Below are 16454 nucleotides of genomic sequence, written 5' to 3' on the forward strand. Positions count from 1 at the left end.
TTTCCTCATCTGTAAAATGGGGATAGGAGTACCTCACTGAGTTGGTTGCTCCAGGAATTAAGTGTGCTAACGTTTGAGAAGCTCTTTCTTAGAACATAGTAAGTGCTCAATAAACGTTCTTTACAGGTGAAGGGTGGGAAACATGCGCTTGAAAGCTCAGGGTCTTTACTGTAGCCTGGGGCAGCTGGGTTCCACAGGCAGCTGTGAGAAGGGGCGTGGCCAACCTGTAGGGGCGTGGTCTGACTTCAAGGAAAACCAATGGGACGGGGGTGGGCGTGGTCCTAACCGACATGGGCGTGGCCTCGCGCGTGTGGGCGGGGCCAGGCCGCGGTGGGAGCCTCCGGGAAGAAGATGCTCGGGCCAGCAGCCACAGCCAGCCCCGCCGCCGCTACCTCCCGTGCCCGCCGCCCCTCGAGTCCCTACTAGCGCCCGCCTCCGCCTCCCACCTCCGGCCCCCCGCCCCGAGCAGGGTCTGGGGGGCTCGGCCCTCTGCCCGGGGTGGCAAACAAGGGGGTCCCGTCCCTCCAGTGGCGTGCCCAGTCCCGGAGCTCCCTGATCTTGAGAGAGACCCCACCCCTCAGTTTTCTCCGGACCCCATCAGAGAGACCCCCTTGGCCCTCCCACACTGCTTACAACCGCTCTCTCACCTCTGTCAGCCCCCCAGAACCAGCTCCCTCCCTCCTTCCCTCTCCGGGGGTTCCCCCTCCCCCTCCCTTAGCCACCGCCCCCTCCCCCTCCCACATCCCCTTCCCTCCCCCTCCCCCGCCCCCTCCCCCGCCCCCCCCACCATGAGGATGATGGCCGCCGGCGCGGTGCACGGCCTCTTCACGGCCTCCGCGGCCCCGCAGCCGCCGCCGCCCCCGCCGCCGCCGCCGCAGCCCCAGCCTCCCCAGCAGCCGTCGCCGCCGCCACAGCAGCCGCCGCCGCCGCCGCCGCAGCCGCCGCAGCAGCAGCAGCCGCCGCCCCAGGCCCCCCCCATGGAGCCCGAGGCCCCGGATTCTCGCAAGAGGCCCCTCGAAACGCCCCCCGAGGTGGTCTGCACCAAGCGCAGCAACACAGGAGGTGAGAAACGGCTGCGCTCGGGTTGGAGGAGCGGCAGAGGCCTCGCCTTTCTCCATCCTCCTCTCTCCCCAGTTGGCAGGTGCAAGGGCTCTGGGGAGGGCAAGGGCGCCCCTCCCTAGACCCGGAACCCAGAGGGGAGTTTGGCAGGGTCCGGACCCCCTCCCCTTCTGGCCAAAGCCCGGGGCTGGGAGCTTTGTCTGCGAGGAGAGGGCTTGGGGGGGAGGGGGTGGTAAGTGTCCTTGGGGGGGCGCAAAGGCTGGGGGGCGTGGGTCTCTCTGAGCCGGTGTCTGTGTCCTTGAGGGGTGTGTGATGTGACCCTTACAGGGCAAGGGTGTTCCCCGACTGGCGTGTCCTGGCGGGGGGGAGGGGAAGGAGTAGAGGAGGCCTGTGGACCCGGAGCTTCCCAGCGTCCCTCCCTGGGGATGTCCTGAGGAAGGGTTGTCCCGGAGGGAGGCAGGTGTGGGCCGTGGGCAGAATTGTGCGTGGGACAAGCTGGGTGGGTGTGTTGGGTGAGATGGAGGAAAGGGTAGGTGTGTAAAGCTAGGTGGGAGAAGTGTGTGGCTGGGACAGGTGTGTGTGTGTGTGTGTGTGTGTGTGTGTGTGTGTGTGTTTGAATGTGCTTGTGGGCCCTGTGAGGCCTGGATGTGTGACATTAGGGATCATGGGTTTGACGGGAAAAGAGGGTGTGTGTGTGTGTGTGTAAGAGAAGGGGAGAGATGAGAGGAGCTGAGATCCATGTTGGAGACCCTTGAAAGGGTGGGGATGTGTAACAAGGGAAAGTGTGTGCTCCCAAAGGGGCTGTGGCGAGTGTGACACAGGAGTGAGAGGATGTGTGTGACACGCAAGGGGGTGTGTGGGGGACACCGAATGGGCCAACTCTGGGCGTGAGCCATGAGAGTCTGTGTGGATCCGGGGAAGGCAGTTCAGTGTGTGTGACACAGGCGTGTCCGGGGTGGGGTGGGACCCGGGAAAGCTAGCGAAGGTATAGGACAAGAAAATGGTGTGGGTGTGACTCCACAGAGGCTGTGGCTGAGTGTGACACATGGAGGTGTGCAACAGTGACATCAGAGGGGGTGTGTGCGGCAAGGGGAGGTGGGTGTATGACAAGGGAGAGGTTGGGGCTCTGTGGGTGAGACGCACGAGGGTGTGTGACAGGGAACATGTGCGGATGACACCCAAGTGTGTGTATTTGTAAGAAGGAGAGAGGTGGGTGTGTGAAATGGTTGAGTGTGTGACACCAGTAAGGTGGGGATGGTGGTGTGTGTGTATGTCGAGGGCGTGAGTGTGTGTGATGGCTGAATGTTTGACCCCAACGAAGGTGTGTGTGTGAGGGAGAGAGACAAGGGGGGCCCTCACTGTGTGTGTGTGACCTGGGGAGGGCTGTGTCCCGGAGAATAAAAGACAGGCTGGGAGCGTTAGGCGTTTGTCTCAGGGACCAAGCAGGTAGGGTTTGCCCGGGTCCCCAGCCCATCAGCGCCCTGGAAGGAAGGAGGCCCCAGAGCAGACAAGCCCCTCCCGGCGGTCACCTTGGCCAAAATCTCTGCTTCCTCTGGCCTTTTCCTCCGGATGGGAGCGGGATGGCCTCAGGCAGAATGCACCCTTCCCACGCTGCCAGGCGCTGTAGTGGGCCCGGTGGGGACCTCCCACATCCGCCCCTCACATGAGCACAGTCGAGGCTCTTCCTCCCATCCCAAGACTCCCCTCATCCCTGCCCAGGTGGGACAGGAATCGGGGACCCCCTGGCCGTCTATGAGGGTGTCCAGCAGAAATTGGAGGAAAAGGAAGTTGGGGGAGGGGTTGGGAGCGAGTTTCCTGTCCTTCTTCCTGCTCCCCCACCCCCAGCACACACACGAATGTGGCCCCACTGACTTCCTTCCCGTCCCACTGCCATTCCCAGTCCTCGGGAGGCTCAGGGACCCAGGTGGTCCCGGAGCCCAGCCCGCAGTCCAGCCCCGCCCCCACCGGTGGCGGGGCGGCGCATCCATTCCTCTCTTAAAGGGGCTGAGATGCTCAAGATCGGATCACTCAGAACAGCACAACCTATCAATAGTGATGCTGCCAAAGACTGTCAGGTCCAAGTACTTGGCACCTACTCTGAGCCAGACTCTGAGACGTGGGTTCATTTCCCAACAAATCCCTCCAGGGAGATGATCTGAGCTGCTTTTTCAGATGAATAAAACTGAGGCTCAGGAAAATGAAGCCACTTGCCCAAAGTCACACAGCTGGTCCCTGGCGCGGCTGGGATCTAGTCAGCCTTGGGTGCCGGGTTCCAGAGCTCATGTGCTTAACTCTTGGCAGCCAGGAAACTAGGATGAGCCCTTAGAGACCGGCTCCTCCAGCCTCTGCCGCCTTGCCTCCCTTCCCGTTGACCCATGGGTAAACTGAGGCCCGGAAACGCAAAGGGGCAACCCTCCATTTAGAGAATCACTCAGGGGTTGGGCTGGGCAAGGGTCCGGGATTTTCATCTGCAACGTGAGGGCTGCTTCTGGTAACACTTTCATGGCTTCCAGAGGCTGGATCGGGCCCGCCCTTTTCTGCACCTCCGTGTGACCACCTGCCAAACTGGGATATAACAATAACCGCAACGATAATAATAACAAAAGCAATACGTGCAGTATTTCATTTCATTCTTCCAACATTCTATGATGGGATAATAATAATAAATTACAATAATGGCTAATATTGATGGCCTACAGTGGGCCGAGAATAATTCTGGCAAACACTTCGTAGGGACCAATCATTGAATTCCTACGATCCTGTTATGTCCTCCGTCTACAGACGGCAAACTGAGGCACAGAGAGGTTAAGTAATTTGCCCGAAGTCAGTCAGCTAGTAAGAGGCAGAGCCATGATGCGAACTCGGGAGGCCGACTCCACTGGGTGGGTGGACACTGTAGTGAACCCCGTTTTCAGGTGAAGAAACAGAGTCAGGGGGATGAGGCACTCCTCCGGGGTGTCACAGCCCGCCACTCCTGCCAACCTGGGATATAACAATAACCACAACGATAATACTAACAAAAGCAACCAATTGTTATTGGTTCTTGAGGGCTGAGAGAGGAGATGGTGGCTGTAAAACTGACTGGCAGTGTCACTGGGAGGGACATGGGGCACTAAGAACAGGAGCCATGGGGTGAGGAGTTGGATGGAAGCTGCCCTTAGGAAAAAACCAATGACTCCAGTCTCATGGGACAATGACAGAGAGTGGCCCCCTTGAGTACAGATGATAACACCGAAGGTCTCACTAGAATGGACCCCGTACTTCTGACTGTATTACCACCTCTGTCACCCCCATATAAAAAAAGAAACTTACACACACACACACCTCACACCCCACACCCTAAGCGTAGCACAGTAGCCAGGTCCTGCTCCCAACACCCCCCACTTTTTAACACAAGGACAACAGCACCGGGTTAAGAGCCCCACAGTGAGATTTTCCAGGGTCCAGCTCATCACTGTCTCGTGCTCAGCGTGGGCCCCCAGGCAAGTTGTTTCCCTGCCCTAAAGCCTCAGTCTCCTCATCTGAGAAATGGGCACTATAAGGTCTCCCACTGCCTCTCTGGGCCGTCATGTGGGTTCAACAAGCTTGCATGTGTGAAGTCCATCGCATGAGGCCTGGCAGATGAGAAGCACTGAATAAACAATAGCTGTCATTTATCCTCGTCATCATCATCATCTTCATCGCCACCGAGAATGTCATAGTGCTGTTTCACCCCTGAGTGGGGGAATCGCCCCGAGGAAGTCATACTCCATCCTCCTTTCTCTCACCCACAGACAGTGTCACAACACAAAGAGAGCATCACACTTTCCGGCATGTCATCCCCTCGGGGGCACGCTCCAGGAGTAGTACATCGCTCGCACTAACGGGCAACACCATCATTCATAGAAAGACATTGCACACTTGGCATCCCACACCCTCGGCGGTACCAGCCCGCACGTCACCCCCCATCTCTGGTCTGTCACCAACAGCTCCCTTCCAGGCCTCTTCCACGACATCACCGCCACCCCCAGCCTCCTCAGACCTCCATGGACATGCGACACTTCCGCCCCTGACCCCCAGACAAGAGCGGGTACCATGAGTGCAGCACCCCAACTCTGCACCCCCCCGACGTACTGTCACTGCAAGCACCTCTACAGCATACATCCCTTTCGTCCTACCTCGGTCATTGTTGAACTCCCTTCCAGATCAAAGCCACCTTTCAGGGTAAACCCTCTGACAGTAAAAAGCGCCGCTTTTGGGTGGGTAAACATTATTCAGAGAGAGGGTAGGGGAGTTTGGGTTGCTTTTTGGAATCTTTCAGGAGCACTTCTGGGAAGGGTGGGCATATAGGAAGTAGGGGAAAGAGACTCATAAAGACTAAAAGAGGAGAGACTGCCTCTTCCCAAGGCGGACATGGTTGCAGCTGCAGCCACAGGGTCACAGATTGATCAGGAGAGGAAGTTGGCATTTTTAGTTCTTCAGTCCCTGTCATGAGTATAGGGCGCTGCCCAGACCCCCCAAGGAGAGAGCTGAAAGCGGAAGGCTGGGGTGGGTGGTAAGTTCCGACATCTAGATTCTGCCTCAGTAGAAGGAAAAACTCTTCCCAGGCAGAGTCTTGAATGTTCACACAGGGTGAGATGGGCGACGCTTGGGGGCTGCAGGTTCAGCCTGGGTCACATGTCTGTCCTTGCTGCAAGGCAGCCTGGGAAATAGAAGCCTGGCTCCTTCCCAGGGGAAGTGGGACTCACAGTAGAAAGAGTCCCCAAATAGGAAGGGCATGCAAACTCTGAAGAGAACCAGGCTGATGGCCACCATGGGGGTGGCTGGGACCTACAGTTCAGAGCTAGAACAGGTAGGGGGGGTGGTCTCAGCTGGCCCCTCTGCACAGGAGGCCGGCTGGAGGGTGGGGCTCCATGAGTCCAATACAGAGACCACCCACAGCCACGAGGTGGTTTACGGGGGTCCACAGACAAACTTTTTTTAACCACTGTATGTTTATATGAATGCACTTTTGTGGGGGGAAACAATATAACCAGCCCCTCAAACTCCGATTATTAGTAATGATTGTTTAATATCCTCTTTAAATCACTGCATTTAAATGTGACAAGTGAGTGGATTTAAAGTGAAGGGTCCGCCTATCTGGTTCCTGGATGTATCTGCAACGTGTAGAACAGTGGGTGCCCAGGAAGGGAAGGAAGAGGTAGAGAAGGAGGAAGGAAGTCATGGTACAAAGGGACAGAAAGGCAAAATTCAAGAAGGTGGCATGAAGAAGAAGAGTTACAGAGACACTGAGGCAGGAGATGGGGGGGGAGCAGCGTCTCACTTCAACCAGTGAGAGGACGTTCCTCGTCCCAGAAGCAGGGAAAAGCAGGGCATCCCCCCCCCCAGTGGGCAAGGAGATGGAAGAAGTGGGGTCTCCCCTCCTTTTTGTATTAACCAGCAAAACCGCAAACCTTACAGTCTCCTTTCCCCACTCATAGAGCACTGACTGTGTACCAGGCACTGTGACAAGGACTTTGCCTGTATTCATGAAGTGGGTGATGACGATGACGAGGCTGATGCTGATATCTAACATTCCTCAAGCGCTCTAGGTGTCCGAGACCTTCCTGAGTACTTCACAGTTTGTCATTCAATTACTGACAATAACCCTCCGAGGTAGCATGATCATGCCCCCACTTTACAGATGAGAAAACTGAGGCCCAAACTGGTGACGTCTCTTGCCCAGGCTTCCGGGACTTCTGGCAAAACCTGGGAAGTGTGGGAAGGGGCCCAGGAAATGGGGTGGGGATGTGTCTAGTTTTCTGCAGAGCAGTCTCTTCCGTCCTCGCTGGAGAGATGGAGTGGAGTCGGAGAAGGAAAGAGAAGCCCTAAGAGCCCTGAGTGAGAGGGGCTGCGTCTTCCTGTTACTGAACCTTGTTTCTGAGCCTCCCGGAGTTAGAGAACCAGCCCCCACCTCTGCGCTGGGTTTAGGAGCAGGGCAGGCAGGGGGCCGTCCCTAGGAGCCCAGGGAAGAAAGTGAATTGGGGGCAGTGTCAGGGTGATTGATGGGAAGGCACCCTGGTGGGTGGGGCTAATTACCTAACAGGCTTAATGGTCTGATTAGGCAAGTTTAAGAGGATTGCCTTGGGCTCAGGGAAACCCTTAATTCTGAGGCCCCTCCCCAGGCAGGCACGGCCACATCCAACCCTCACCCCCGCCCCCGACCCCCATCGTAACACCTCGGGGAACCCAGAACCTGCCGTCTTAGGGGACCAGGTGGAGACGGGCAGGACTCCCAGCCCCTGCCCTGCCCCCCCGCTATTACTAGCACAGTTTCTCTTCTGCCTGCCCCGTATGCCGGCGTTTTATGGGAGAACACTGAAAATAGGTTTCCTCCGCTTAAAAGAAAACAGTTGAAAACCACTGGGGGTGGTTGAAGACCTTAAGCTTTGGAAACGGAGTGACCTGGCTCCCCCCGCCCCCATTTTTTCCCCAAGTGTTTATTGCACGCCTACTACTGCTGGGCACTGGGACACAAAGCGGAGCTCTAGTGACACGACCCACAATGCGCTTCTGTGACACGTGGCTCTGAATGCACGAAACAGGGAAATCCATGCCCTCCTCAGAGCTCAAGGAGAGCTTCCAAGAATAAGAGGCAATTGAGTGGGAATCTAAAGGACAAGACGCATTCACTGGGAGGCATGGATGGGGGAGTTCCAGGCACAGGGAAGGTGCAAAGGCCCTGAGATGGAACGGAGGAAGAGACGTTAGTATGTCTAGTGCCCCTGGAGAAAGATGGGGACCTGAAGCTGGAAAGGTGGGCAAATCACCAAGGGACTTACATGGAAAAGGCTCCAGAATTTGTACCCTGGAAGGACTTAGGGACAACAGTTTGGTGAGAAGGTAGAGGGCCGAGCCCTTGCCTTGAGCCTGCATTAACAAAGTGCTTTACATAGGACCGAGAAAACTGGCCCATTGCAAAGAATGGCCAAAGCCCCACAAATACTCTTGGCCCCACCTGGCCACCTCAGGTCTTGAGACCGACTGTCCTTGAACACCTTGGTCTTTGGCCACCAGCCGCCAGAGAGAGTGTTAAGCAGAGGAGGGCCAAGACTGAAGCATAATTGCATCTGAATCTCAGCCAAGCACCTAACTGTCTCCGTGCCCCTGGGCTGGTGCCTTTCCTTCTCTGAGTCCCTCTGTGCCTCAGTTTCCTCTTTTGTGAACATGGAGTTCATTCTACCAACCTCACGGGTAGGTCGTGAGGAATGGAAGAGAGCAGGCTTGCCTAGCGCTGTCAGGTCCGCAGTGAGTGCTGAGAACGTCTCCGGAACCCGGCCCTCCTCCGCCCTCACCTCTCTCTGCTTCCACGAGCCGGACCACCATCATCTCCTGCCTAGACCATTGCAGCCAGCTCTTCACCGGGCTCCCAGCTCTTCCACCCTGTGCTTCGCACAGTCTGCTCCCCTCCTGAGTGCCAGAGGGATCTCTTTTTTTTTAAGATTATATTGATATTTTAGAGAGAGCGGAAGGGACACAACCCCAACCAGAGGGGACCTGGCCCCGCAACCCTGACCAGGATTCAAACTGGTGGCCTTTTGGCTTGAAGGCCAGTCCTCAACCCACTGAGCCACACCAGCCAGGGCATCAGAGGGATCTTCTTGAAACCTAAGTCAGACCACATCCCTCCTCTGCTCAGATCCCTCTGTGGCTCCCATCTTCCTTGGAGTAGAACCCAGTGACCTCACTGTGAACCACAAGCCTGAACACCCACCACTACCACCGCCTCTCTGAGCCCTCATCTCCTGTTCTCTCACTTAGCACCAGCCACACAGCCACGTCCTTCTCCCTGGAACAACCCAGGTGTGACCCCACCCCAGGGCCTTCGTACTTGCTCTTCCGCATAGCCACGTGGTTTTGGTCCCTGGTTCACAGCCGGGAGACGGTATATCCTAACGGTTCAGAGCGTGGACTCTGGAGCCAAGTCGGCTTCAAATCTCAGCCCTGCTGCCTAGTTGCTGTGTGAACTGAGACAATTTCTTCATCTTTGCTTCCTGTTCGTAGAATGGGACTTTTTAAGTACCTCCCTCATTGCATCAGTGTGAAAACCCAAAGGACTGGTATTTGTAAGTACGTGGGAGAGAGTCCAGCCCATATTAAGTGCTGTAGAGTGTTTGGTGAACAAAGAAAGCCACGTTCTCCGGGAGGGCCTTCCTGGCCACCCATCCGACAGTGCAGCCCCTGCCCTCCTCCTCATTCTTCCTGCCTTTCTTCGTTTTCCTGGTACTTAGTCCTGTCGGACACAGACCATACTGTCGGTCTCCCCTTTCTAGGAGAATGTAGCTGTACAAGCTCTCAGCTGAGGCACCAAAACTCTTTTGCCCTTTATTTTACGCGCAGAGTCAGGGAGCTTTGTCTGTTTTCCTCATGGCTGTTTTGCTAGAATAGCGCCAAGCACATAGCCAGTGATAAGCAACTTTGTGGAATGAATGAATGAATGAATGAATGAATGAATGAATGAATGAATGACTGTTGTTATTTTCCTTACTGCTATCCTCATGGCCATCCCTCCTGTATGTTACTGTGATCCAAGTGGGCATCAGGGGGTTTCCTAGGGCACCCCGTGGTGGCACCTGAAGAAGGGAAGGGGTACTCTCTAAAGGTGAAGACCCCTCCCTCCACCACCTCCCTCTACCCTGACTCTCTCCCCCCACCATGTGCCCCCGCAGAGGAAGGTGAATACTTCCTGAAGGTGCTGATCCCTAGCTACGCAGCGGGCTCCATCATTGGCAAGGGCGGCCAGACCATCGTGCAGCTACAGAAGGAGACAGGAGCCACCATCAAGCTCTCCAAGTCCAAAGACTTCTACCCGGGTAAGCCCCTTCCCCGGACTTTGCCCTAGGCCTCCTGTCCCGCCCACCTAGGCCCCGATGAGGGGGCGGGGCTGCCCCAGGGACAGTAAGAGTGTTGGAGGGATCTCTCCTTCCCCTAAGGCTGGAGAACAGAGCTGCCCTCAGCCCCTGGGGCCAGGCCGGAGCAGATGGGGGTGGGGGCAGGGCAAGACAATAGCCCTGCTGCATATTCATAATCTCATTTGCATGATGTGCCGGCAGATGTGCCCCTTCCCACACACCTGCCCCTTTGGGTCAGTTGGAGGAGCTTGCAGGAGAGGCAGGGAGGCAGGTGTTAGGGTGTTCCTTGGGGCTCGTGGGGGCCAGCCAGCCATGTCACACACACCCCCACACTTTCCCTTTGGATTTCTCTGTCACCCCAATCTGAGTCTCACTGGTTTTCTGTCTGTGTCATTCTTTACATGTGTCTCTCTCATTCTGTCTCCGGCTTTCCCACTTTTTGTTCCCTTAGCCTCCATCCCCATCGGCCCCTCCATCCCCATCGGCCCCTCCATCCCCATCGGCCCCTCTCCGCCTCCAGCTCTTCTCTCAGCTTCCATGTCTCTGCCTGTACCTTCCCAGTCTCTGGTTCTGTCGGGATACCCCGCACGTCTTGTTCTTTCATCCATCTCTGCTTCTCCCTCTCCCTCCCTGTCTTCCCATCTTTTTTGTTCCATTCACCTCTCACATTCTCTCCTTTTTGCCTTGTCTTGCTGTCTTCACTTTCTGTTCAGCCACCCATCCCACCAGTGCCCAGTAGCGCCTTCCATGGGTCATTCTCTGCTGGCTGCCCCTCCTTTCTTTCCGCCTCTGCTTACCCATCTCCTGTACATTTCTCTCCTCCTAAACCTCAGCTCCTTCGTGTGTTGTTTTGTTTCGATTTTGTCTCTCCCTAAACTCAGACTTTTTCCCACCTGTCCTCCATCTCTGTCTCCCTCTCCGCCACCATGTGTCCTTCGAGTCCCCTCCACTCTCTCTGATCCCCCCCTCAGTATCTCTCACCCCTGCACATCCCCCTCCCAAGACCAGTGTCTGAGCTTCGGCATCTGGGAGGCCCGGGAAGGCCCCTGGAATTATTGCATCTCTGGCCCAGCACTGGTTCTCGTACATCCTTAATCCCCTTGGATTTTTTTAGGTCAAACACCAGAGCTGGAGTTTAGGGTCAGGACACATTCATATTCTCTCTCTCTCTCTGTCATTCTCTCTTTCTCTCCTCCCCCCTCTCTCTCTTTCTCCACCCTCCACTCCACCCACTTCCCATCTCAGTAAGCAGCTTTGGCAAGAGGTTTAGAGAACAGTCTCGGGAACCAAGCAAACCTCTCTTTTCCCTTCTGCTCTGGCCCAGTTTTCCCCGTACCCTTCCAGCCTGTAAGATACGGATAAGACCTCGGCTTGGGACATTCAACCGAGGACACTTGGATCACATTCTGTGATAGGAGACACATCATCCCCTCCCAGCTCGGTGACACACCCCGCAGACCAGGCGGCAGCTGGGAACCCCAGAGGATGGGGCAGTCATAGACTCTCCTGGGACACACACAGTTCAAACAAACAACATAAGCCAGCATCTCTCCCCAGCCCTCAGACGTGTGACCAGCCTCCCTCCCCGCTCCAAATCATGTGGCGTGTGCCAGCTCCCGGCTCAGAGACACAGGACACAGCCCACTCTGTCCCAGTCCTGTCCCTAGGACTTCCCAGGACCCACAGGAGCACGACAATTAAGATGCTACTGCTCAAAACATATAATTTTCCTCTGCTTCTGGCTGACACCCTTTCATTCATTCATTCATTCAACACACATTCTCTCAGCAGCTCCTCTCTGCCACCCTGTGCTGGACAGAGGTAGGAACACAGCAGTGACTGAGATGCCCCAGCCACGCCCTCTCAAATCTCACACCCCAGCAGGGAAGACATGCCCAACACAAGTGACAGTCCAGAGTGGTCACAGCAAGATGGGGAAGCCCAGGGGATAGTGGGAGCCCAGATGGGGCACTGGACTCAGCCTGGGGAGGTCACGGAGGACTTCCTGGAGGAGGAGCCCAGAACCATAAGTAAAAGTGAGCCAGGTAAAGAGCAGTGAGGGGTGTCCCAGGAAGATGAAGTACCGTGTTCAAGGATTGGGGGGAGGGCGGTTTACTCGGTGTGGCTGAAGCCTAGAGAACAGGCAAGAGATGGAAAGGATCCTCTAGGCCCAGCAGGGTCACACACAAACACAGACAGCACACACTGCACTTGTGTGTCAACTACAAAACCTACCTGGCCCCTCCAGGGAGGGCTCCCACTCCTCATTACGGGAAACCCCAAGCCCCAGATTCAATCCTTTCAGGTTTCTGAGACCCAGAAAGAGACAGGTCGCTGCCCAAAGCCACAATGATTCCTGTGCACTCACCCAGACACCCTGTGGTTCTAAACTCCTTCTGAATTTGAGCATCACCTGAAGCCCTGGACTCTACCCTCAGGAGGAAAGCACAGACACACACACACACATACTTTTCGGAAAAAAATAAAATAAAAAGTACTGATTTATAATGTTTGCCCCAAAGTGCAAAATCCTAAGTGACTCTTACTAAACTCATACCTATTATTTTTCACTATCAAAAATGCAAAAGCAGCTCTGGCTGGTGTAGCTCGGTGGATTGAGCGTGGGCCTGCGAACCGAGGGACCGCGGTTCGATTCCCAGTCAGGGCACATGCCTGGGTTGCAGGCCAGTTCCTAGCGGGGGACCCACGAGAGGCAACCATACATTGATATTTCTCTCCCTCTCTCCTTCCCTTCCCCTCTAAAGATAAATAAATAAAATCTTTTTTAAAAACTGTAATTTAAAAAAAATGCAAAAGCAAAACTGCAGTCATGTTCTGCCTCCCTCTCCATCCCCCCCACACACACACATGCTTCCCACTTCCCAAATGTAGGACAGGGTGGTTCAGTGGTTAAAAGCTCAGACTCTGAAGCCAGACACCTGGGTTCAAAACCTTTTGATCTTTTACTACTGGCTCAGTGAACCTGAACAAACCCCAAGGCTTCTCTGGACCTCAGTGTCCTCAGTAGTAAGTCAGGAATAATAATACCGCCTGCCTTACAAATTAAAGTAAGCAAGTATATATATAAAGTGCTTAGAATGGTGCCTGGTGCTTGCTGTTATGTAAGCACCAGCTGTTATCATTGGACATTCTTTCAGAGTTTAGCTGAGCCCCACAAAACCCCTCTGGACCCCGGTTAAGAACTACGAGGGGCTGGGAGGTCACAGACTCTCTGAGCTGGAAGGAAACATCTCAGTGATAGAGAGCCTGACCGCTTCATCCAGGCTGTCCCTGGGGCCACCCCGAACCACCCCCCAGTCCCCACCCTGACCCACACCCTTTCCTATTTACACCCAGACGGAGGCAGCCTGAGAGCTGACTCACCCTTGGCTCAGACCAAGCCATTGTTCTGGGGTGAAGGGGAGTAAGAGTTAGGAACAGTGGCCCAAAGGAGATGGAGGATGTCAACTACATGAGTGACCCAAGACAGTGACCCCCACACACTGTCATGCCGGGCTGAGAGATGGCAAGTGAGAGGTCAGAGTAGTAGCAACCAGCACTCTGCCTTAGAATGCCCCTAAGACACTGCACACTCAACCCAGACCCATGGGACGCGCAGGGACTCAGGGCCTGGCACACACTCAAGTCCTTTTATGGAACCGGGGAGCTGACTGGTCCTACAGACAGAGTCCCACCCAAGGAGAGACACACACACGCCCCACACAGCAAACCTGGCCAGCTCACCCAGGCACTCAAATTCTCGGGCCCTCAGAGTGGAGTCTTCTTTGTCTGGCTGTGCCTCATACCCTCGACACACACACAAACACGTCAGTCCTCCAAACCGTCTTACATCCTGACACCTGGATGCAAGAAAGAGGTGCCTGCTGCTCTCTTATGTTCACGTGCATCAGTCACAGTCTTGTGCGTATCCCATACACACACTCATATACATGCGTATCACACACCAGTAATCAAAACAGTCTTTTGAACACCTAGGGTATTCAAAAGCTGACTCTCTCCCTCACACACCTGTATACACAGACACACACACACACACAGTCCTACAGTTTCAAAGTGATATACGTTCATCATACAGCCTCAATGTCGCTTCGTGAGATTCTTTGTTTCTTCCTCTCAAACTGTCATGGTAAACTTAGCCTCGAACATCACAGTGACACTCATAGTCTTTCTCACCTGCAAGAGTCCACACAATCCTCTTTCCTGGAATCACTGTGTCATGCAGTCTGTTTCTATGCCATCTCTCCTGCTCTTTCTCTTATACCCGCGTACACGGATACAGACCATTTAACCAGTCCTGCCCAAGTGTACGCTACGCACACACACGTGCACACACATACCACCCACCCAGACAGACTCACGAATAGCCTCGTACTGTAGCTCACAGTGCCACCCAGAGTATCTCTCCCACACACTTATCCCCACACCACCCAGAGTTAGCTTCTCTTCTCCCCACTGCCCCCCGCCCCGGCAGACTCAGACACACACAGTGGTGATGCTTAGGTCAGAGCTGCAGCCAATATCTGGAGGATCTCCAGCAAAGACACCCAGTCCTCTAGTGCCCACTCTTCCACGACTTGCCTTTGACCCCCTCAGCTCTCTCCTGGGTCCACACCCCTGCCCTCCCCCACCCTCAGCCCTCCATCTGGTGGGTCCAGGCGGGCACTCAGGCCTCTCTTCTGGCTCCCCCATCCCCCAGCCCTTCCCCATCCTCTCCAAAAGCCCAGAGGCCCTCGCTGCAGGCTTTCAGGGGTTGCCATGGTAACGGGGCCTCATCCCTCATCCCCTTGGGGGTGGGCTGAGGACCCGGCCAGCCAGACCGATAAGGGGGTTCCAGTTACTGTGGCAACCGTCGCAGGCCTGAGCTCTCCCGCTTCTAGAAGGGGGGAGTGAGTGAATGGTTGCCAAAGCAACGAGGAGCCAGCAAGGACTGGGAAGAGGCAGCTGAGCCCTGCCTCCCCTGCCCAGGGCTGCTGTGGGCATCGCCAAGCCATCATTCTTCCGTCCCCTGGGGTTGTATTGGTGGGCAGGCAATGAAGTCGAGATTATGAAACAGGGATTCCATTCACTCTCCCAGCTACCCACCATGACCTGGGGAGCCCATGCCAGCTTGCCCAGGCTTATTGTGTGACCACTCCCTGGACCTCCATTTTCTCTTTCCATTAAATGGGGCCTGTCTCTTCCTTGCCCACCAGGAACCACAGAAAGAGTATGCCTGGTACAAGGCACAGCAGAGGCCTTGAATGCTGTGCACAGCTTTATTGCCGAGAAGGTCCGAGAAATCCCACAAGCAATGACCAAACCTGAGGTGGTCAACATCCTTCAACCCCAAACCACGATGAACCCCGACAGAGCCAAGCAGGTCAGCAGGGACAGATGGGTTTTCTGTAAAGCTGGTGAGGTTCCGGAAAGACATCACTGGATTGCTTGGGGAGTTCAATGGGATAATGTCGATGAAATGTTTATCAATCAAATACATCGTAGTGGTATCACTATTACTAGGGAGCCCACCTAGGGACCCCAGACCTCGTGATTAAGCCTCTGGGAGGCTTATCCCTCCTTCCTGGGACTCTTAGCATCCTCTTCCCTCCTCCACCCCGCCCCATTGTCTCTCAATAGCAACCTGCCTCCCACTTCCTGTCCTCACCGGAAGTGACCTCAGCGACAGCCCATCCGCATCCCGAACAGCTTAGCCTCTCTTCGTCCCTCTCTCCCTCAATTACTGTAGGGGAATAGCCACCATTTTGGAGAAATGATGTTTTGTTAGTAAGAGAGGAGGCGGGTCCCTCTCCTACACAGTCCTCTAGAAAAGCTGGAAGGAGGAAGGCAACACCTCGGTTGCCTCAGTTACAGGGAAGCGGTGGCGGAGGGGCGTGGCAGGGAGCGGGCCAATAGCTTGCCGAGCCTCCTCCGTTGCCATGACCACGGTGGCGCCGGGCAGGTGGGCTGACGGCTCGGTCCCTGGCCGCAGGATCCTGAGGGTACGGGCTAAGGTGAAGGGAAACGCCGGCTGGCCGCGCACTCTCCCGTTTTCTCTCCTCTGTCCTGCTCCCACATTCTTGCACTCGTGATGCAAAGGAGTGAGAAGCCCGGGGCGGGAGGACAGACCACCTGAGGGGGTTCCTTAACGTCCTCCTACAAGCAAAGACAAAAGAGAGGGCCTCGGTAAAAAGGAATCTGGAATTCTTGGGAATTCTTGTTGCCTTGAGCTGGGGGAGACCATGGACTGAGTCCCCCCTCCCCCAGCCCATAGGAAAGCCTTGGAAGAACGTTGCCCAGCAGATCGTCCCAAAAAGGACTGGGCTTGGGGCTTGGGGCGTGGCCGCTGTCCTTGGTGCTGAAGCGGCGCCGCTCCTTACCCCTGCCAGGCCTCTCCCTCCAGACAGGCCACAGTTTACAAGGAAGCCAGGGTATTGTCTCTTCCATCCACCTTGGTCACTGCCACAAGGGACCCTGGGTTCATCAAGACTTTGTACATGTTGCAGGAAAGATGGACTCAGCACCCGC

General features: G+C 55.5%; 1 protein-coding gene across 1 annotated transcript in view; it reads left to right on the forward strand.

Annotated features, from left to right (window-relative positions):
- Positions 1–779: 779 nt before the first annotated feature.
- NOVA2 (NOVA alternative splicing regulator 2) overlaps positions 780–16454 on the forward strand; it is a 31409-nt gene continuing 15734 nt past the window's right edge. The window contains exons 1-3 of the mRNA XM_037147552.2: positions 780–1062; positions 9747–9890; positions 15143–15309. Coding sequence (XP_037003447.2) covers positions 789–1062; positions 9747–9890; positions 15143–15309 — 585 coding nt within the window. The 5' untranslated portion in view covers positions 780–788. The remainder of the gene's footprint in view (positions 1063–9746; positions 9891–15142; positions 15310–16454) is intronic.

Source organism: Artibeus jamaicensis, unplaced genomic scaffold (assembly GCF_021234435.1).
Source record: "Artibeus jamaicensis isolate MK-2021 breed Jamaican fruit bat unplaced genomic scaffold, CSHL_Jam_final contig_1526, whole genome shotgun sequence".
NCBI classification, from domain to species: domain Eukaryota; kingdom Metazoa; phylum Chordata; class Mammalia; order Chiroptera; family Phyllostomidae; genus Artibeus; species Artibeus jamaicensis.